This window comes from Microtus pennsylvanicus, chromosome 14 (genome assembly GCF_037038515.1).
Source record: "Microtus pennsylvanicus isolate mMicPen1 chromosome 14, mMicPen1.hap1, whole genome shotgun sequence".
NCBI lineage: Eukaryota > Metazoa > Chordata > Mammalia > Rodentia > Cricetidae > Microtus > Microtus pennsylvanicus.
Window position 1 is genome coordinate 14,841,936 of NC_134592.1, and position 22,625 is coordinate 14,864,560.

General features: G+C 47.3%; 1 protein-coding gene across 1 annotated transcript; it reads left to right on the top strand.

Annotated features, from left to right (window-relative positions):
- Nucleotides 1–3,224: 3,224 nt before the first annotated feature.
- Nucleotides 3,225–20,446, top strand: Ddx24 (DEAD-box helicase 24). The gene is made up of 9 exons (XM_075948311.1): nucleotides 3,225–3,305; nucleotides 4,627–5,343; nucleotides 9,660–10,190; nucleotides 10,911–11,064; nucleotides 11,364–11,879; nucleotides 12,775–12,850; nucleotides 16,781–16,969; nucleotides 18,508–18,637; nucleotides 19,925–20,446. Exons 2-9 carry the CDS (start codon nucleotides 4,632–4,634, stop codon nucleotides 20,188–20,190), a joined length of 2,574 nt encoding a protein of 857 aa, XP_075804426.1. The 5' UTR covers nucleotides 3,225–3,305; nucleotides 4,627–4,631; the 3' UTR covers nucleotides 20,191–20,446.
- Nucleotides 20,447–22,625: the final 2,179 nt, after the last annotated feature.

Sequence of the window (22,625 nt, forward strand, 5' to 3'; positions counted from 1 at the left end):
TGTTGTCCTATCACCTGCCCTCAACGACCATGGAGGACCCTGGAGTAGCTGTTTAGGTAGCCAGCAAGTAAGTCTTTGTCATTTTTTTTAAGTCAATAACTCAGGTAAAATTTATTCCTCTCAGGACTCTGATATTGTTTGATGACTAATAGCTTTGCCAGCTTAAAAGCAGCGACCAAGGCTTCAGCTGCCTTCTCAGCTCTCTGTAAGATTCAGGTCACAGGTCTCACTCTCTTAGAGCCAATACAAAGTCTAGACACAGTTCACCTTGCAGAGAGAGAGGGGAGGGGAGGGGAGGAGAGAGAGAGAGAGCGCGCGAGAGCTAGAGAGAGAGAGAGAGAGAGAGAGAGAGAGAGAGAGAGAGAGAGAGAGAGAGAGAGAGAGAGAGACTTCCAAAACAGATTCCAGTATAACTTCTTACCATTCCTTTGTTTAAAGGAACTTTACAGTGACTGCTGTCAATGGTCAGGCACCATGTACCTACTGGTAAAGCAAATAAAAGTTGTTTTATGATGCAAACCTTAAGATGTGAGGATCTAAAAGAGTTTGATATGGACCGCCATGCCTGGCTTCAGGTGTGTTTTTCTACTACAACATATTAAAGTGGTGGGTGAATAGAGAAAGACATAAAAAGGAAACGAAAGGACATGGCTGCTCCTAGGTGTGGTGGAGGAGTACGCTTGTTACTGATACGGCTGAGATCATAGTCAGAGCTATGGATATCTGGAGAAGTCCAGGGTGAATGTGACCAGACTGAGCCAGACTTATGGGGAGAAACCATGGGGGAGGGAGAATCCAGAAAGAGAGAAACCAGGTGCACCAATCAGGAGGTCAAAGGTACAAAAGGAGTGGGTAATGAAAATGTCTGTATTGTACAGAGAAGTGCTTCTGGGGGAAGGGCAGCACCCACACACACAGACACACACACACAGACACACACACACACACACACACACACACACACACCGGGCTGAGAGTTCATGGTAGAGGGTTGGGTATGCCAGTCATAGCCTGTAATGGGTAGGGAGGGACTCAGAGATGCTGGGAGATCCTGGCTGCCAGGTCTGCTTTGAAATGCTAAATGAACACCAGAGCCATTTGTCCTGGGTGTGAGACCTAACACCTATATAACCTTTGGTTAAAGATGAACTGGAAGGCAGGCTTTTAGGATGCTGTCTTTTCTGGTTTCTATACTTTTGGAAAGCATCACCCTGTACACTGTGGGACCTGGTTTCTCTACATTATTGTTGAGGGTGAGGACTTCAGCCTTCCCCAGTGAGAAACTCTCAGTACTCAGAGATAAAGGAAAAACTTCTTAAGTGGTGTGCAGCGCTTAAAAGGATGAAGACTAGAACAGAAAACCCCCCTGGCTTATAGAGGGTTAGGCATTGCCATAATCTTAGGATGTTCTTTCATTCCCTGCCCCAAGCGAGATTTTTCCAGACTTAAGCAAGTTTTACAGCAGCTGAGATTTGCACGTTTCTGATCAAGCCAGTTCTGTCTTCAGCAAACAGATTGTGCTGTCGTAGTGGATATTGGTGACGGTCACTTGGAAGGAAGAGTAAATGTGTACTTTCTAGAAAAACAGGATGGGTCAGGCATGTTTACAGAGTAGTCAGCAGTTCAGTGTTACTTTTGCTGTCTCAGATGGAGATGGCTTCCTCTTCTGTTTTATTTTTCTTGAAGGAACTCTAGCCAGCCAGTGCATGGCAAACATGGCCCTAGCAGGCCTTGCCCTTCTCCCTCATCCCCTCTGGTAAGTATCCAGGAGCACCTTGGCTATGCCCCTTTGGAATCTGACACAGTGTGCCAACCCTCTGCACAGGGCAAGCAGCTGCCCGACTGTATGCATGTGCAGAGGTCCTTTTAAGAGACCAGCTCAGCTCAATCCTGATCTCTTTCACTCTTCAGAAGAGGCAAGTAGGTCTCTGCCTCTCTCCCTCTCCCCACCTCCCCTTCTCTCTCTCTTTTCCCCCTCCTTCTTCCCTTTATCTCAATAAACTCCACACACAAACTCTGTCTGCACAGAGTATTCTTTCACCTGTATTGGTTTGGACCCACCTGCCAGGGGACCTGCTGCACTCACAACACCTCTGTCTTGATTTAAATCAAACAAAAAACAGATTACATTTCTAAAGCTAACTATCAAGATCCCTTATTAGGCCACTTCCTCCTCCTGAGGCTGACCAACAAGGTCCAGCTTTCAGTGTTGAAGTCCACCAATCAAAAGCCCCCTTTGACTCACCTAATTAACATGCCCAATTAAAGTTAAATATGTAACTTCATCCTAACTTGGGATTCCCTCTTTTACCTGTATAAACTGCATTTTGCTTCTGGACCAATTCTGTTTCCTCTATCTAGAAGCAATCTCCTCTCCCCAAATATCCCTCCTCCTCTCCCATTTTTCTTCCCCTTCTTCCTAGTCTTCTGTCTCCTATTTTTGTCTCTTATTTCCTGCCCATAGTCACTCTGGGGTAAATAAATCTTTGTAATGACAACTTGGTCTTGGGGTGTTCTGAGCCAGTATCATTCCTTACATTTCTTTCCTTTCCTTCCTTTCTCATTCGTTTGTTGGTTTTGGTTGTTGTTGTTTTGTTTTGTTTTGAGACAAGGTTTCTCTGTGTAGCCCTGGCTATCTAGGAACTCTGCTCTGTGGACCAGGCTGGCTTTGAGTTCCAAGATCCCCCTGCCTCTGCCTCCCGAGTGTTGGGATTGATTAAAGGCACTGCCCCCATGTCTGAATCCTATTCTGTTTTCTTCTTCCTATGCATCCTAGTATTTCCTAAGGAAGTTTGTTAATTATATTTCATTAATGCTACAGTCTATTGTACCAAGGTCTAAAACTTGCGTTCGAGACTGGTCTCTCTATCTTCATCAGCCCTGTGCAGTAGGAAGTCACTACGGAACTGCAGAACCCAGCATTTTCAGTACAGGCTTAATGTTGTAGGTCTGGTAAGAAAACCTTCAAGACTAACAGTAAGTACTGCACCCAAACTAGGTTATGCGATCTCTTGCGCTCCCTAGCGTCCGTGAAAGAGCTCCGAGACGCAGCCTAAATGATAAAATACGCAGAGAGCGAGGGCCAAGCGGAGTACCACAGCCAAGCCTCTTCCTTCCCGCCCACGTCCTGAACAGTGCCAATCAGACAGCTGCTTCCGCATGGAGGCGGTACTTCCTTCTGCAGCGTGCACGCGTGCGTGAAGTCCCGCCCCGGAACTGCAGTTTCAGACGCTGCTGCTGCAGTTCCGGGTCAGGTTGGCGCAGACGTCTCGGTGCTGGAGAGAAGTCTGGCGGTGATTATCCTGGTGAGTGCGGTGCGCGTGGCTCCTCCGCTGCCGGCTCCCGGTGTCCCCAAAGCATAGAGGGTCACGGGTGCACCCTCAGGCGTGGTTTCCGGGCGGCCCAAGCCTGAGGCCGGTAACCACGCATCCAGGCCCAGGAACCTCCCTTGAAGGTCTCGTGCGACCGCAATGCCTGAGGACCTCTTGAAGGCGGTGCAGGGCACTTCCCAGGTCCCATTTTTAGTGACATTCCCTTCGGTTCGTCGAGGTGGGGCCGAGGTGCGGTGGGGTCGTTGTGAAGTCGGTGTCTGGGACCGCTGCATGAGCCTTGCCTGCGAGTCAGTGTGCTGCACTCAACAACAGGCGCCATGCTAAGCGGGTTTTGACGTGCGTCACCATGTCGTATTCAAATGACGACCCAGTGGGTTCAATACCTCATTATTCTTAAATAGTAGATGAGGAAACTGAGCCACAGAGGGGTTTATCAAAGACTCCGAGGTGGCAAGTGTTGAATCCAGATATGAATCGAGTTTTACCTTTTTGCTCCCACAAATTCTGTTCTTTCTTATTTAAAGAGGATCACTGTGGAGCCACTTCGACTCAGATGAGTCTCACATAACCCATGACCCTTTTTAAAGACATGGTCTCGTGTGGCCGTGGCTGGCTTTGAACTCCTGGAAGGCTTGATACCCACTAAGCATGGTTTTACGCAGTGCTGGGGGTGGAACCTAGGGCTTCATTCATACTAGGCTAACACTCTGAGCTACAACCCCTGCTAGCGCTCAATCACTTAAAATGTAATTAGAAAAGCTGCATGGGGTGGAGATGGCATTGCCTTGTTCTAATAGGGAAAAGAGCTCGGCACACTCTATCCCCTAAAGCCGGAAATGAAAATCCATCTCCAATCCTTACTCCATCTTAAACATGGCCTCAGTAGGTCAGGCATTATTCTGTCACCTCTGTTGTCATTCCAACTATTTGTGTATAGCGTGAAAGTAGATATTAGCTTGGCCCTCTCTTTTTAACAGGATTAAAACACTAAATTCTGAGAAGATCGGTAGTATTGTTGAAGGTTGCATACAGTTAAGTGTGGGGGCTGGGATCCTGACTCGAGTTAGCTCACGTTACTATATCGCCTGTGTTCCATCCGCTCCGAGCCCAACTCCCTATTCTGTGGGTGTGCCTCATTTTCTGGCTGGGAGAATCTGCTCTCTGTATGTTAAAGCATCTTTGGGTTCTCGATTGTTTGCAGGGTCGAGTATGTTTTAGGTTCGTCGGAACATGTGTGTTGCCATAGAACCCATGCTTCACAGTCGCTAACCTAAAAGAACATTTTTCGTTTCAGCAACCATGAAGATAAAGGAGACCAAATCAAGGCCAAAGCCACCGAGCCGTGGTGCGTTTCAGACAAAGGGCATCAAAGTGGTGGGGAAGTGGAAGCAGGTGAAGATCGACCCAAATCTGTTTGCGGATGGACAGATGGATGACTTGGTGTGCTTTGAGGAACTGACAGATTACCGTTTAGTCTCCCCTGCCAAAAACCCCTCTGGTTTCTTCTCAAACGAGGAGCCCAAGAAGAGAAAGGCCCAGGCTGTTTCGGAAGAGGAGGAGGAGGAGGATGAAGAAGAAGAGTCTAGCTCCCCCCAAAAAAAGACCAAGCTGAAGAAACAGAAAGATGTGTTAGTGGCTGCCAGAGGAAGTACTGCCCAGGATGAAGTCAAAGATTCTGAGCCAGAGACTGTTTGTTTGGATCAAAAGGTAGGGGAAGCAGCTTCGGGAAGCCTGGCACAGGCTGTTCCAAAAAAGAAGAAAAACAAAGGGAAAAAGAAATTAGATCTTTCCCAGAGCACCGCCTCTAAAGTGCCCAAGAAAGCAAAGACGTGGATGTCTGAAGCGCACGACCAGAAGGCAGACGTGTCCGCCTGGAGGGACCTGTTTGTGCCCAAGGCCGTTCTCCGAGCACTCAGCTTTCTAGGCTTCTCTGCACCCACCCCGATCCAGGCTCTGACCTTGGCCCCTGCCATCCGGGACAAGCTGGACATCCTTGGAGCTGCTGAGACAGGTAAGGGCTGTTCTTTCTGTCCTGGGCAGGAGAGTGCGTAGATCCAGGCTTTGGTTGCTCATAGGCTGGAAAACTGGAGGAGGGCAATGTTAAGAACATGACCACAAAAGCTGTGTTGAGAAAGCATCCAGCTCTGGGCTGAAATCTGCCCCTGCTGACTTTGGTACCCTTGCTTTATCTCTGTAGAGCGTGTGAGATGGGGGTGACAGCACCACCTAAGGCCTTGCCGCCAGGCTGAAAGGCTTCTCTTACAGTCCTACTGTAGAGTTTTTTAGATCAAGAATGGATGTTAGATTTTTATTTATTTATTTTTTGCAAATGTTCTTTGTGCATGTATTTAGGTTTGTGGGATTTTGTTTTTATTCTGTTGATAATGGTAAATTATATTGGTTTTCAGGAATGGAAACCAAACATTCCTGAGAAACAGTGAACTCGATCACAAAGTGCTGTTTATATATTGGATTTGGTCAAGTGTGAACATGAAATGAGAATATGCATCTCTAGTTTTATTGTAATGTTCTTGTCTGGTGTTAGAGCTGATAGTAACATTGGTCTCGATAGCTTGTGAAGTGTTCTGTTGTCAGTTATCTGAAAGAGTTTTAAATAATTGATGTCTTTTTCACCCTTAAATATTTGTTAAAATTCATCTGTGCTTGCTCTTCCGTTTTTAGGAGGTTTTTAAATGCAGATTTAAATTTTTAAAACATTAGTTTTTTGTTTTAATTCATTTTTTTCCCTGTATGATAGTTTTCAACTTAAAATTCTATCCAGTTTTCTGTTTCATGTAGCTGATGGTCTGTTACCAGGCTCATAAATGTTTTATATATTAAGACATTCTTGTCAGTTCACTAGGTTAGCTGACTCTTTTCCATGACAGAGCAACCATCTGTATCCTGTAGGTGGCTTTTTGTGACGTCTGCGTTCATCTGCCGCTGTTCCTTGGCTTCGTTCTGATGGTAGCATGGTCTGTCCTTCCCATACTGTTCTGTAGATTTAGTTTGACAAACTGCTTTTCTGTGTAATATGCGTTTCTTGTGTGTATTTAGGCCATCTGTACTTCATGTGGTTATGGAAAACAGCTGCGTTTAAGTCCGTTCTGACTTTTCCCTAGTTGTCCAAGATGTTCTTTGTTGTTTGTTACCTTACTTGAGATTGATTGAATTTTTTGGTGATATTACAGATTAAATATTTATTTGAAATATTTGAGATACTCTTTTAGATTTGGATTTTTTAAATTAATATTTGCATCTACATAGTGGAATATCTTAGGAATAGGATCCAGACTATGTATGAACTTCACTTATATTTCATACACTCCTTAAACATATAGCCTGTAGGCCATGTTGGCAACTCAGAATGTTTAAAATTTTTTAGTATTTGGGAATTCAGATTTTTGGGGATCCTCAGCTTGTATTTAGGATGTTTTTAGGAACAAACAGAAACTGATGGTACGTGCCTTTAAGAAGCAGGAAGGTCTGTGGGTTCAGCCTGGTCTACAGAGCAAGTTCCAAGCCAGCCAGAGCTGCATAGACCTTCATTTCAAAACAAGACAACAGAAAACAGGTGCTGTGGGGTTTTACCAAACCAAGTACTTCATCTCTCTACTTTTGCCATGTGCCCTTTTCTGCAGGTCAGCTCTGACTACTTGGAGTTAGAGTCCTTCCCTAGCAAGCCTGGGTCCAGTTAGTTGCACAAGCCTGTTTTATTATTGGGCCCGTTCCTGATTTGTTCAAATGAAGGAGTGTATTGTAGCCTCCTTGGTTTAATACTTTACTAAAATAAAAAGCCCCCAGAACCCAGGGAGACATATGCACTGGCTTAAAGGGTGTAACTCGGGAACAGCTCGATTGGAGAGAGATCGACAAAATGTTGAGGACAGAGGGCTTCCATTTGTCCGTCTGGGCATACCAGCCTTTATGAGTTCTCCATCCGGGAGAGCTCTTCAAATCCCATCCTTTGCAGTGTTCTTATAGAGCTTCCTTCCATTATGTAGACGTGATCTGTTAAAGCCTTGGTCATTGGAGATGGACATTGGTCTTCAGTCCTCTCTGGTGCGCTCAGGGATGTGCATGAGAGGTCCAGCCTGTGGCCACCAGCTGCGTCCTGAAGTTTTCTAGGTGCAGTTAGTCTCAGTTTACAGTTATCTCAGTTTACATAAGACCCTGTTACTCCTGAGGCCAGGAACGGAACGTGGAGATGAACTATTAGAACACAGGATGCTCCTATTGAGAGGTTACAGTTGTTTCCAGAAATTCTGTGCCAGGAACTGGGAATGAGACCAAATACACATTCATTGCTCTGTCTCCTTTCTTGTTTTGCTGGCCACAGGCCTTTGTGGTGTCTTTCAGTGTTTGCCTTAGGGTTCACAGTCTGTTACGGTTTGTGCACATATATTTACCATAGTTTGCCTTCAAGTGATACAGTGCCTTGTGTGTGATACAAAAGCCTCAAGGGCGTATTTCCATATCTCCCTCCTTTGTACTTTTGTTGTATGTTTTAAATCAGAACTATGCTTTAACTGTTTTGCTGTAAGCAGTTATTTTTTAAAAGAGGTTTAAAAAGTAACAGTTTTTTTCTGTTTCTGTAATTTCTGATGACTTCATTCCCTGTGTAGATGGAGATTCTCATGACCACCATCCTTTCTTCTGCACAGAAGCTTTTAGCGTTCTTTGTAACAGCTCTGTCTGCCAGCGAATTGGCTCAGCTTTATAAGCTAATGCGGCCTTTGTTTTGTCTTTGTTTTCTGGGTAGTTCTGAATTGTCAGTTTTATTTTTCCTAGACTGTTAGTTACAGATGCTGCCGTGATATATTTCGGTATTCTTTGTCTTTGATGAAAGTGTAGTTTTTCTTAAACTTTTGAAGTTTTTTTGTTTGTTCTAAGCTTTTGCTTCTTTGCTGTGATTATTTTTTTACTTGAAACTGTTCACAAAAGTTTTTTCTCTTTTTTTAAGTTTTCAAAAACATTTCTATATGCATGTGCATTTATATATAGGTTTGCGCAAGCCAAGGCCCGTGTGTGGAGGTCCTAAGACAGCTTGTGGGAGCAGGTTCGCTCCTCCCCCATGTGGGTCTTGGGATCAGTCACAGATCGACAGGCTTAGTGGCAAGTGTCTTTATCCATTGAACCATCTCACCAGCCCGTGAGAGTTCCGGATTAGGCCTTTTTTTCTTCTAGAGACCATGATCGATCCCCCCCCCCCCCCCCCCCCCCGGCCCCGGGACATTCTTGCTTTTCACCTTTAGTATCTGGGAAGGGTACCTTTCAGCTCTCCTAGTAGATCCCCAAACACAGACGAGATGCTGCTGAGCTGTCTGTACTTTCTGCACATTTACATAGATTGAACGCCTTTTATGTCTTGAGCATTTATATGCTGTGGTCATACTTTCTGCAGATTGATGTATAACAGCAAAACTAACATTAATTTCTTCACAGTTTCATGGAAGGAATATTCATTCTTACTGTAGTAAGAATCTTAGTGACCAAGTCATGACTTTTTTCCCCCTAAGATGAAACTTTACAGCTTTAGATCAGAGAACACCTTACAGCTTCCCTTTAGCGTGACTGAGCTGCTCTGGGAGAGCACGTCTCAGGTGCTAGGACAGCGAGCAGGGGCACCCAGTCTGATAGCAAGCAGGTGGGTAACATTTACGCTGTGAATACACTGGACAGAAGGAAGACTTGTGTAGATGGAGCCAGACAGTGTGAGAGTTCCCCGTACTACTTGGAATGATAAGCAGCTTGAAGTTTATGAAATGCTTATTTATGGACTTGTCAGTTTAATACTTTTGGGGCCGTAATTGACCATGAATAGCTGATGCAGAAAGTAAAATGACAACTAAAGAGAAAAGCTGTGCTTCAGATTTTCAGGTTGTAGTGTCTTTTTTGACCTCTAGGATGATGTGGGCTCCATATGCCTTCACAGGTCAGTTTTAAACACACAGGCCTAGAGACAAACTGGTTAGGATTCCTGAAAGAACTATTGATTGCATTCTTTCTCTGAAGAAGGTTGAAGTGATGCACAGGTTTTTCCGCAATAAAACACACTCACCTTTCTTTTATGGTTTCATCACTGGGGTGTTTGCTCATTGTCACTGGTGACATCAGGTCTAGAGCCAGCATGCTGTGCCTTTCCTTGTTTTATGCCACATACCCGGCTGCCATGCTCTTCAGGAGCCTGTGTAGAGTGTTGATGCTTTGGATAGGTCACACTGACCCTTAGTGCTTTCAGGGTCCCTTATTTCAATGCAAAGGCGGGAGCTTCAGACAGTGATGTGCTGCATCGTGGATTCCTGTTGTGTTTGCTTTACTCCTAAGGAAGCGGGAAAACTCTTGCGTTTGCCATCCCGATGATTCATGCAGTGCTGCAGTGGCATAAGATGAAGGTTCCACCTATCCCGCATAGCACTGGGATACCACGGAGGGAGAGCAGGGTAGGAGCCGCTGCTGATCTGGGGTCACCTCGCACGGTTGGGACTGAGTCTGGAGTGTTGCTTGATGAGGCCAGAACTGAGAATGAAGCGCAGCCCAGTGAGGCTGGGGCGAAGGCCGAACCCGAGACTAGTGCCTCTGCGTCAGCCCGGGCACTGCTCTCCCGTGATGATGATGATGATGCTGGTGAAGGACCTTCTTCCTTGGTTGAGGACAAGCTTATCCCCAAGCAAAATGAGGATGGAAGAGAAAAGCTTGATGAAGAGCAGCCTGGGAAGTTAAGACAGGAGCTGTGTAACCATGTTGCTGTCTATAACTTACACCCACGGCGCCCCCTGCTGGGACTCGTCCTGACGCCTACTCGAGAGCTGGCCATCCAGGTCAGACAACACATTGATGCTGTGGCCAGGTTTACAGGTGAGATTTAGTTCCACTGAATAAGTGTTTCCAGATGTCAGGTGACAGCAGTGAGAGCTGTGGCTCCTGTCCTCTAGGAGAGCTTTCTTATTTGCTGGAATTAAGTCCTTTAGAATTGCTGAATTTCCTTAAGGGGACCAGATATCTAAAATGTTTATAGAAACCTAACCTTTTAATAACAAATTTGCTGATTGCCTTGAGGTAAAAACTTAATTCTCTACCTTTTGGGAAGGGTTTCCACACTACAGTCTTTATCCTAGTGCAAGCCACATTGCATGGCTGAGTTCTCACTCAAGTGCAAGGCACTTGCCGAGCACCTCAGCTGTGTTACCCTGTGTGTTCACCCCTATCCCTTAGCCCGGAAGCAGCCCTCTTCCTGAGAGACAGCAACTCAGGCCCCAGAAGACATTCACTCTAATGGGAGGGAATGTCACATAAACATCCTGCCCAGCACTGTAGTGCACCACTGCTCGTGGTCAGAGCTGTGCAGCTAAGTCTGACGGGGTCAAATCCAGACTTTTCTCTTGGGATTAGAAGAAAATGGCAAAGTAGACAGGGTCCAGACCACAAGCTACAGGCTGTCTGCTAAGACCTCTAGGAGTCAAGCCAGACTGACTTTCAGCACTCCATGGCACAGAGAGCTGTGCTGGCGACCATGTGCTAGTCCAAAGGATGGCAGCCAGGTGGAGTAGCAATGTCTGTCTGTTTTCTGTCCCATAGGGATTAAGACAGCAATTTTAGTTGGTGGAATGTCCACACAAAAGCAGCAGAGGATGCTGAATCGCCATCCAGAGATTGTGATCGCCACCCCTGGTCGACTCTGGGAGTTAGTTAAAGAAAAACATCCTCATTTAAGCAACCTTCGGCAGCTCAGGTGAGAGGCGGCCCCTCTCCCTTCTCTTACCCTCTCAAGTGAGCCTGAGGTGTGTGATGTGTGCAGGAAGGCATGGGCAGTGCTTTTTCACTATCACAAAATACTATGGCCACCCAGGCCCTATCCTTGCAAACCAAGCATGCACGAGAGAAGTTGGCCGATGCCCTAATGGCGATGGTAGGGTGCTTGTATGTATGTGTGAATGAGAGTGTGTGACTGGGGTGGGAGTGGGATATCATGTAGAGGTTTTTCTTCCCTGCAGTTGCACTAACCAATGATGTGGCCTGTCTGGTCTGCAGGTGCCTTGTGATAGATGAGGCTGATCGAATGGTTGAGAAAGGCCATTTTGCTGAGCTCTCCCAGCTTCTAGAGATGTTAAATGACTCCCAGTACAACCCCAATCGACAAACTCTTGTTTTTTCTGCCACACTGACCCTGGTACACCAAGCTCCTGCTCGAATCCTTCATAAGAAGCATGTGAAGAAAATAGATAAAACCGCCAAACTTGACCTTCTTATGCAGAAGATTGGCTTGCGGGGCAAGCCAAAAGTTATTGACCTCACGAGGAACGAGGGTACAGTGGAGACCCTGACAGAGACCAAGATCCACTGTGAGACAGATGAGAAAGACTTGTATCTCTACTATTTCCTCATGCAGTACCCAGGCCGCAGCCTGGTGTTTGCCAATAGCATCTCCTGCATCAAACGCCTCTCTGGGCTCCTCAAGGTCCTGGACATCATGCCGCTGACTCTGCATGCCTGCATGCACCAGAAACAGAGGCTTAGAAACCTGGAGCAGTTTGCCCGTCTGGAAGAGTAAGTGAAGCCTGTCTCCAGAGGCCTGGCTTTGAGCCATGAGCCACTGTACCCAGGGGCCCAGGGAACTGGGCACCCCGCCCCGTCAGAAGTTCCTTAGGAGCAGAAGACAGGCTAGCCCTCTTTTTTTCTTCTTCATCCTTCTTTTCCTTAATTTTATTTCTGTATTTGGCAGTGTCACACATTCATTGTGTTTGTTTGCTATTAATGTTCTCAGAGTCTTCCAGTAAGTAGTTAGACTACAGATGAAGTCCTGGGCATCCAGTCACTTCTAACACCCCTGAGAAGTGGCAGAATGCATTGTGATTAAAAGCAGAGACCTTAACCAGAGTATCTGACAGCAAATCCCGGACCCTTCACTTCCTTGCTGGTCAACTTAGTCAGTGTCCCTGTGCTTCGTTGTCTCATACTTAGGGTAACAGGTGCTGATGGGATTGCTAGCAGAATAGAGTGACTAGCAACGGTGAAGGGAAAGTATTGGAACTACTGCCCAGTGTGACCTTGGATAATCACGAGCCCCTACCACTGCTTGTTGTCATCGCTCTTCTCACTTTGTAGATAACAGAGTGAGGTCTAGAAAAGTCTACCAGCTGCCCAAGTTTTCACAGCGTAGAAGTGACAGGGCTGGGTCTCAGAGGGATCTATCAAACCCCAGAGCCTACACCACACCTCCTCATGTTTGTCCCTCTGTCTGTGGACCAGAGTATAGGTTGACTGTCTAGGGAAGAGTGAGGTAACCTGTCAGTATGGGAGAGAGTAAGTGAGAAGGTATTAGGAGGTAAGGGAGGTGATAGTATTCCCTTGTGGGGCTGTAGTGTGGAGTGCTTAGTGGGTGCTAAGCTGACTAATAATTGTTACTTATTTTTGTTGTTGTTGTTGTTTGTTTCCATTACAGCTGTGTTCTCTTGGCAACAGATGTGGCAGCTCGGGGTCTGGATATTCCTAAAGTTCAACATGTCATCCATTACCAGGTATGGCTCTTAGCATGAAAGCCCCTCCCCGCCATCCTGCTCCTTACAGTGAATGGGAAAATGTTAAAGCAAAGGTTGGAGCAGAGGGGAGGAGTATTTCCCTGCAGCATGTTCCCATTAGCATCTAGTGCCCATTGTGACTGCTTTTGAAACAGCTTTTGATAGCAGCATCCTATCAAGTAACCTTTCTCTTTAGGCCACTTATATCTACAGATTAAAGTGTCAGTCCCTCCCACCCCCTTACCTTCCAGTGGCCTGGCTGAGTGTTTGTCTTAGTGTGCTTTTGTTACTTACAGAATACCTAAGGCTGGGTAATTTGTAAAGAGGGTGTGCCTGTTGATTCTGGGGGCTGGGGAGTTCAAGGGCGGCCTGCTACCAGCGTCTGCTCTGCTCCGCTCCTCTCTGCTTCTGCTGGGAGCCTTGAGGTGGAGGAGTGTGCAGTACAGGTGGGACGGCCAACACGAAGGAGACAGCATTGGGTGACATCTCTTGGTAACCAGTCTGCCCCGAGAGCAAGAACTCACTCCATTCCTCTTTCCAAGCCATCTGCAAACACTTCCTGCTAGGCCCCCAGCACTGCTGCCCTTGTTATGCTGGAGTTAAGCTGCAGCAGGAGTTTTGGTGGGGGCAGACCACAGCAGCGTTTTTGTTTTTATAATTTTAATTTTTATTGAAAATAGATTTTTTTCATATAGTATATTTTTCTCATATAGTATATTCTAATCCTGGTTCCCTCCCCTAAGTCATCCCAGATCCTCCCCATCTTCCCACTCCCACACATCTATACGTTTTCTTTCTCTTTCTCAGTACAAAATGGGCAACAAAACAAAAACAGAATAGGACAATAACAAACAGAAAAAAGGAGCCAGAGATAAAGCATAAGAAACACATACAGATGCAGAGACACATACACTCCCACAGACAAATCCCACAAAAACACAAAATCACAAACCATGATATATAAACAAAAGACCTGTAAAGAAAAAAAAAGCCCAGACAAAGCATTATGAGACAAAAACCCTCCAAAAATACCATTGAGTTCATTTTGTGTTGGCCATCTACTTCTAGTCATGGGGCCTGCCCTTAAGTGTGGTTTGTGTACCACACTTAAGGGTTTGTGTTTGTGAACGCTAGTCTGCATAAGCGCTCACTAGCCCATAGGGATGACAATTCTAGGTAGGCATCAGCTCAGCTTCTTCATGTTTAGTGAGTTATGTGGGTGTTGTCTTCAACAGTAGGGTCTTACCATCAGTTTGTGGAGAGCGACAGTTAGCATTAGCAGTAGCCTGGGTTGTTTGGGGTTTTATATAAGACCCTCACAGCAGTGTGTTAAATGGCCTCCCTTGGCTAAATCCCAGCTGTGTGACCTTCATCAAATTCTTTGGTCTCCACCCTCGGTTTTCTCATTTTGTGGATGGCAGGGTAGTGTGTTGCTGGGTTAGGAAGGCATATGTAAAGATCTTGGGCTGCTCAATTGGAAACACTGACTACATGTTCTGGAACAGCAGCAGGTAGTTGTAGCTGGGAGCATGGGCTCCAGGTCCTGCCAGGAATAGAACACCACTCCGAGGCCTCAGGGTTGATAGCTTTGGCGAGGACTTTGGCACCATTCATTTTCGTGCTGTTACCTGTAAGCTGGCAGCAACAAGCACACCTGCCGTTAGTTGTTGGAACTGACTGGATAGTGAAGCATCCCCACAGTGTGGAAAGCCTGCCATCTCTTAGGACAGTTTTTGTAAGCAGGGTTTTTGTTAGGACCACTGGTTCCCCAGTTACACAGAGACTTAATTATAAATGCTCAGCTGATAACTTAGGCTTGTTACTAAACTAGCACTAGCAACTTGTAGTTTGCTACTACATTTCTTATCTACATTCTACCACTTGGCAGTACCTTTTCTCAGCGCAGAATGCTCATCTTGCTTCTCGTGTAACCTCTACCTACCCAACTATTGGCCAGTCAGCTCTTTATTAACCAGTGAGAATAATACATATTTACAGTGTACAAAAAAGATTGTTCCACAGCAGGTTTTTTTATTATTATTATTTTTTTTTGCTTTGAAAAATATTTTGTGAGTACCAATTTCAGATTAGCACATTTCTGGAACAGGTACTGGGTTGCTTGTAGACGATTCCAGGACCACACAACATAGTCCCAGCCCCAAGAAGTACTGCATCCCATAGTGGATAAGTGAGATATGGCCACCACTATAACATAAGATGGGAAATTATCACATGTAACACAGTTTGAGAGCTGTTGTGTGCTTTCCAGAAGATGGTGCCGTTCCAGGATGGAGAGGTTGGGGTGTGTGGGGAGAAAAGGGCTGTGTGGGTAGCTGTGTTAGGGGAATGCCTTAGTTAGGGTTCTGCTGCCATGATAAACACCATGATCCAAAAGCATCCTGGGGAGGAGAGGATTTGTTTCGCTTTACAGTTTACAGCCCACAGTGAGGGGAGGGCAGGGCAGGGCAGGGCAGGGGCCTGGGGCAGGAACTGGAGCTGACGGCCATGGAGTGCTGCTCGCTGGCTTGTTTTCCTCCTGGTTTTCTCAGATTGCTTGCTTATATAACCAAGGCCACCTGTGGGGGGTGCTCACATCAATCATTAATCAATAAAATGCCCCACAGACTTGTCCATAGGCCAGTTGATCTGATTGCAGTGTTTCCTTAGTTGAAGTTCCCTCTTCCCAGATGACTTAACTTATATCAACTTGAGAAAACCTAACACAGGGTCACTACTGAGAGTGAGTGAGAGGAGGACCTTGTTGGGATGTGAGTAGGTGAATACTTGTGGCCAGCAGAGTCAGCTAGGAGCGGGTGGCTGAAGCCTAGAGTGTCACGGTCAGGAGTTGGCTCTTCATTCTGTAACATGAAGGGTGGCAGGCCTCATTGCTAGAACATGGTAAGCAGTCTGTAGTGGACACTGAGCCACTGCACTTCATTAGTGGTGGTCGCCCCAGGAGGCAGGGAGGCAGGGCGCGAATACTCTTGCCAGGCTGTCTGTGGACAGTGTACCTGCCATAGGTTGACCTGGGCTTCGCAGGTCTTTGAGTCCTGGCTCCCACATTCATTTAGTTGGGTAATTAGGGGAAGTGAGTAGATCACTTTGTATTTTAGTTTCCTGCTTTACAATATGTGAGTAATGATCAAGTATTTCATATGACTAGGATAATTTTACCTTCATTTTATTTTCTTATTTTGTTTATTTTTCCAAACAGGGTTTTTCTCTGTAGCTCTGACTGTCCTGGAATTTTCTTTGTAGACCAGGCTGGCACAGAGATCTGCCTGCCTCTGCTCTCCAGTGCTGGGAATAAAGGTGAAGGCATGTGCTACCACTGCCGGGCCGACATTACATTTCTATTGCTGTGATAAAACAGTGTGACCAAGGCAATTTAGAAGAAAGGGTTTATTTATGGCTAATGGCTTATGGTTCCACAGTGATAAGTCCACAATGAGGGAGGAGAGCTAACAGGTGGAGGCGGGTGGAGCAGGACCGGAGAGCTCAGCTGCAGATGGGAAGCAGAAAGTACACTGGAAATGGCACATGGCTTCCATTCACACCACACATACAGAGTGTTCTGTGGCTGGTTGGCCTCGGGCAGTCACTCAGTCACCCGTGCTGAGTTGGGACATTGCAAAGCTGAGACTGAAGTAGACTAGATGGCATTGGTTACAAGGGCGTGGGGGTGGCGAGTAGGGGAGACACCCAGGTTGATTGTGAAGAGCTGACCCAGTGTGGAGGCTATGGGAGCCTGGTGGGTGGACTGTCAACTTAGGGACAGTCTGAGTTTCTGGAAGTAGGGCTATGTTGATCCACAGTGCTGGAGAGGTTTCTGTCCCTCGGAGAGCAGAGCCAGTTTGGGGGGTGTGGCTCTGAGGGAAAGAACACTGTTGGGCAGTGTCTGTGCGCTGACCCTCCTTGCTGCTTTGGCAGGTGCCCCGCACCTCAGAGATTTATATCCACCGGAGTGGTCGGACTGCCCGTGCTACCAGTGAAGGTCTCAGCTTGATGCTGATTGGGCCCGAGGATGTGATGAACTTCAAGAAGATTTACAAAACTCTGAAGAAAGATGAGGACATCCCACTGTTCCCAGTGCAGTCGAAGTACATGGATGTGGTCAAGGTAAAGCGGTTACACCACCACCACCCCCCCGCCCCGCACAGAGCACCTTGCTCTGAGACCAGAAGCCTTACCCTAGAGAACTGAGAAGTGGTTCTGCTGATGGCTGGATGGTGGCTTTTGTAAAAAGGCTGGGAGAAAGGCAGAAAAGGGAAAAGGGTTGTGGTGATATTTTTCTGTGCTTTAACAAATAAAGCTTGCCTGAAGATCAGAGTTTGGAGCTAGCCACTAGTTAGCCATAGAGGCCAGGCAGTGGTGGTACATATCTTTAATCCCAGCACTTGGGAGGCAGAGGCAAGACAGATCTCTGTGACTTCAAGGCCAGCCTGGGTTACACAAGATAGAATCAGTCTTAAAGAGAAACAGAGCCAGGCAGTGATGGCTCACACCTTTAATCCTAGCACTAGGAAGGTGGAGACAGGAAGGGATACAGCTGGGTGGATAGAGGGATATAAAGCGGGAAGAGACAGGAGGCATAGCATTCAGTCTCAGTCTGAGGATTCCTGGAGACAGGATCACCCATTCAGTCTGAGGATTCGGTAGAGGTTAAGAACTGGGGGCTGGCTGCTCCGCTTCTCTGATCTTTCAGCATTTACCCCTTTATCTGACTCGGGGTTCTTATTATTGAAGACCAATTAGAATTCGTGCTACATTTTCTCCCCCTGTCCACTTTGGTGTCTGATCTTGAAGTCTCCACTGCTTCCACTCCAACTAGACGGTGCAGTGAACACAGCCATATCGACATCTGTCAGAGAGCTGTGCACAGCAAGGTAGATGCTGAAGGTCTGGTGTACTCCTGTAGCAGAGACAGTAAGGCTTGCTTTCTCTATCTCTATTCACTGTGAAGGTGTGCCCTGGGTCACACCTCTATTAGTGTAGCAGACTAATAGAGGATATTTTCCCCAGAGGCTCACCAGTGTGTGTCTAGGCCCACAGCACAGTGAGGTTTCCATGGAGCCCTGAGGCTAGCAGGCATGTGGTTCTGATGTGGGGAGAACTTTCATCTTTCAGAACAAGGGTTGGAGTTTCAGCCATTGAGGAAGTAGAAACAAGGGGCAGTTGGAGGGCCTGTGGCCACCTGGCATGGAAGGTATGTTGGTCGTGTGAGGATTTGTGATGGGGCTGGTGGGAAGGAACACAGAATTCCTATTGAGCCTGGGAGCACCCCGTGTTCATGGCTTGTTATCCTCACTGCACGTGATCTCCCATGTCAGGTGAGGGGGCATTATATCACTGCATTCTGACCCCAAAGCCATGAGAAGAATTGGGGAGACCAAATGTGACGCCTGGGGAGACTAGTTCAGTCTGGCCACCCTTAAGTTGGCAGCCTGGGACAGTCCTCTGTGAGGTACAAGCAGGCTTTCGTGGTTGTGTGGGTAATGATGACCAGGTGTTGGCAGGAGCCCAGGCAAAGGGTTTCAGTGGGATCTGAGTTAGTCTCACTGCTCACAGAGCAGTTTAGGACAGTTTCAGTGAAGCTCCGCTTGCTGAGAGGCCTGGGCCCTCTGTCAGATGGGAATTTTGTGCTCATGTCCCCTCAGGAGCGGATCCGTCTAGCCCGGCAGATTGAAAAGGCTGAGTACCGGAACTTCCAGGCTTGTCTGCACAACTCCTGGATTGAGCAGGCGGCGGCAGCCCTCGAGATCGAGCTGGAAGAAGACATGTACAAAGGTGCGCCCAGGCTGGTGGGAATGGGAGGCTGCCTTCAGCACAGCACTGGATTTCTCTTAACTTGCACGTGGTTGGAACCATCGTCACTTCTGTGACCCATGAGAAACAGCAGTGTGCCCTTTTCTTGTCTCATGCCTACTCATCCCGTGTGGGCCTGCCCTCGACCTTTCCTATGTGTCTGATTCTGTCTCATATGGACAGCCCCTGGAGTCTCTGACCAGGAGCAGACACAAGCAGGATGTCCTTGTTCATGCAGCCTGATCTCTTACTGTGTTGTTAGCCTCTTTGTATGCCTCTTTCTTCTTCTATAAGACAGGTCTCCTAGCTTAAGTAAAGGGGGCAAACTGGGTACAGGTGTGCTCAAAAAACAGGTCCAGGGAACTGTTAAGTCATTATTTATCGTTGTAGTTAGTACTGCACCTGCCTTCCAAGGCAGCAAAGCACCTCCATATCTCCCTTAACACCCAGCCTCTTGGCATGAATCGAGTGGGAACTGTGTTCTTTTACATGCAGGGGAAGGCTCCCAAAGAGAAGGAATCTGTACATTAGAACAGCTCTGTCACCAGGCATTACCTAAGCCCTCTTCTGTCTTTGGGCCAGAAGCCGAGGAAGGGACCAGGCTGTACGGCCTTGCGTAGGGAAGCTGGGAACTACATCTGGGGCTCATGACAGCGGTTGTGCTCCTTCCACAGAGCAGCTCAGCTCAGCTGGGGTGTTGGCTTCTCTGCCCAGCCATCAAGTTGAGAGGCAGACTGCTGCTCGGTGTGGGAGCCAGGAGTTTGCCAACAGTGCGTTCCTCCTTGAGGCTCTGGCCTAGGGCTCAAACAGAGCTGTGAGTCCCTGGCTTTCCTTCTTGACACCAGGCTTGCTTGGGTGGGGACTTGGGCTTCGTCCACCTCAGTGTGCAGTTACAGCATTGGTTGGGGAGGTACTGAAGAATCAGGCTGCAGAGAAGTGTTTACTCTCTTCTGAGGAGTGTTTGGTTGCCATACTTGAGGTGGTAGTGTGTAGCTGCAGTGGTAGAGCAGCAGACTTCAGTCAGATGTGAGCTCCGATCTCTGACGGTTTCCTCTGCACCAGTGATGTGACTCCTAAGCCCGAGTTGCCTTCTCTGTAAATTGAGGACTTTCTGTCTTTACTGGCCCTGAACAGTGATGCACGGTGGCCCATCGCATCCCTCCTAAACAGAACTTTTGCTTCTGGTTCTCAACTTAAAGCACCACAGCTTATGTTAGTCTAAAGAAAGTGTTTCTGCATAAACATGATGTTATATTTGTGTGTCTCAAGGAGGAAAAGCCGACCAGCAGGAAGAGCGTCGGCGACAGAAGCAGATGAAGATCCTGAAGCAGGAGCTACGCCATCTGCTCTCCCAGCCAATCTTCCAGGAGAACCTGAAGACCAGGTACCCCACACAGTCTGGCAGGCCACCTCAGCTTGTGGTGGCCCCCAGGAATGGCGAGTCTGCGCTGAGCTGCCTCTCCAGACAGAAGAGGAGGAGGAGGAAGCCAAAAGAGCATCGGGCACCGCCACAGCCAAGTTCGAGCACAAGCTAACTGCCCCCAGCGTGGTGACCGCTTAGTGGTACCTCTCCTCTAGCTGTCTGTGAGCCTTCCTAGCCTGCGCTTCACTCCGCCATCCACCCGGGAAAATGTCTCACTCTTCCATCTTTTAGCCAAAAAGATCTCGTGCACACGTGTGTTGTGGAGTAAGTGTAGTAGCCAGCAGCTGTGTCTCTGCATCCAGTTTATGCAGGCTTTTCTTGTGTACACCTTGGTTTCCCAATTAAAAAAAACAAGTGGGAGCGGAGAATCGCCCTGAGGGTGCTGCAGTGTTTTATCATTAACTCTGAGAGTCCCTTGGGCCAGCCCAGCACTGTCCCTTCATAGGGGAAATGGTGTCACTGTATCACACACTGCCAGGTCTTCAGCCTATGTCCCTGTCCTTTTCCAGTGACGCCTGCTGCCCAGCCCCTGGTCAGTCTGGCTGCACAGCCTGGACTTTGAGACAGATGTTCACAGGCATGGTTCAGATGTTTGGCTTGAGGAGTCTGGATTTTAGTACACACACTGCCTAAATATCCTAATATGTAAGAAACACAGTCTCCTTTATCTCGTAGCAAGGTTGAGAGGTAGCCATGGGGACTCCCTTTTAGCCTTGAGCCTAAACTCAGATTTTGATGTCACTGTTGACTGGTTGTCTGGCATTAAGATACCTTTTAACCCCTGAACTAATAGAGAGAGATTGAGCCCAGGGCCTCATGTGCTATGCAAGTTATCTGAACCATATATATGTACGATGTGATGGAGGATGGGGGCTGCTCACCCATGATGATAATTGGTTCTGGGGATCTTGCTCAGGTTGTTAGGCTTGGATGGTGAGTGCTTGTATCCATTGAGCCTTCTGCTGACTACTTCTTAGTTTGGATCGTCTCATTGTCTAGGCAAGCCATGAACTGGGAACCTGCTTGCCCCAGCATCTTCACAAGCAAGGATTATAGGACTGTACTAGTCATAGCTATTAGATACTTATTGATTTAAATTCTCATTTGGTAGTCTGAGATCATGGTGTATCTTAATACCCTTTTTTTCTGTAGTTGAGAAAGTGAACCTTTAGTGGTTAAGATTTAGCCATCCACCCAGCAACCAGATGAGATGTTGGTAACCTGGGGCATCTTATGTCTGAGTGAATTTTACTGTTCTCATGTTAGAGGCACAGCAATACCTCCAGGTAGGTGCCCTTCCCGTAACCCTACTGTCTACTGACCTGTCTGGGGGTACAAAGCAAACATCAAGAGATGGCCTAGGAGCCTCCACTTTCCAAATGATGCTGTGAGATGTCTGTGGAGTTGATAAGCAGGCTCAGGCCCCACCCACACACCCTTGATAAGATAGGGCCAGTGTTCCAAGCCCATCTGTGTCCACAAGTACAGGCTTTGGTCAAGTCTGTACACAGCTTCCCACACCCCTCCGGTGTGGTCCACTTACCAGTGGCCTGTGGGAAGATGGTGGTGTTCATTACATAACTAGTATCTAACATTAAGAAGCCAGTCTGAAAGATAGAAATTGTTTTAATGCTATGAATGAAGTTTTCATCTAAAGGAAGCTGAAGGGCTTGGCCTTGGGCACTCACTGAACCCCAAGCTCCGCTGTCCCAGGTTAGCTGTATACTTGGCTCTTAGACCTGTTGCACTGCTCCCCTATGGCTCATACTTTGGGAAGCCACTCACTTCTGAGGCATGTTTCTCTGCTTCCAGAGCTCAGCGGTGAAATGACTAGGGCAAGGTTGCACAGTTGAGAATTGCACTTGGGCAGCTGAGCCTAGCAGTTTCTCCTATTGTAGGAAGACAGCCAGAGCAGGCACACTGCTCTGTTATTGCCTCTACTAGTTGTTGCCTCTGGGAAAGTGAGGGACGCACAAGCATTTGCAAAGATGACCTCTTACAGCACCTGTGCTTCCATTGTTTTGTCTAGAAAGAGGTGGCTGTAGGGGTGCAGGAGTCATTCAGAAAGTAGGTATGCTGGCATGACCTGTTGCTGTAGCCTAGTTAGGAACTGCTGTGGGCAACCAGGTTTTAGCATGTTCTCTAGTCTCCCCATTGCCCTGTTCTTAGACTCATCTGAACTCACTGGAGCAGCCCAGGCAGGCATTCTGTGTTCAGACCATTCAGCTGGGAAGTGAAGAATAGTCTGGCTGAAGAAAGACACGGTAATGGGTCCCTGCTCTTCTGGGGTACTTGTCATAGACCCCAACGCTCATACCCAGATGACACTTAACAAATCAAAAGGCAAAGGCCAGATTTACACTCCTGTGCCAGTGACAGACTCACTTAGCTGGAGCCCTTGGATCTAAATGTTGGCCTTGGTTCCCACACTGCCCAGACACCTGGGTCCTTTTGACTTACACCAAGCAAAAGATAGATCCGAGATTTGTGTAAGACTCAGGATCCTTCTGGTCTTGTGTGCAGACTGTCGCAGACCCTCACCAGCAG

Coding starts and splice junctions, on each gene's coding strand:
- Ddx24 (XM_075948311.1), top strand. CDS start 4,632: ATGAAGATAAAGGAGACCAAATCAAGGCCAAAGCCACCGAGCCGTGGT. Junction 5,344..9,659: donor CCTTGGAGCTGCTGAGACAG/GTAAGGGCTGTT, acceptor TTTACTCCTAAG/GAAGCGGGAAAACTCTTGCG. Junction 11,065..11,363: donor AGCAACCTTCGGCAGCTCAG/GTGAGAGGCGGC, acceptor TCTGGTCTGCAG/GTGCCTTGTGATAGATGAGG.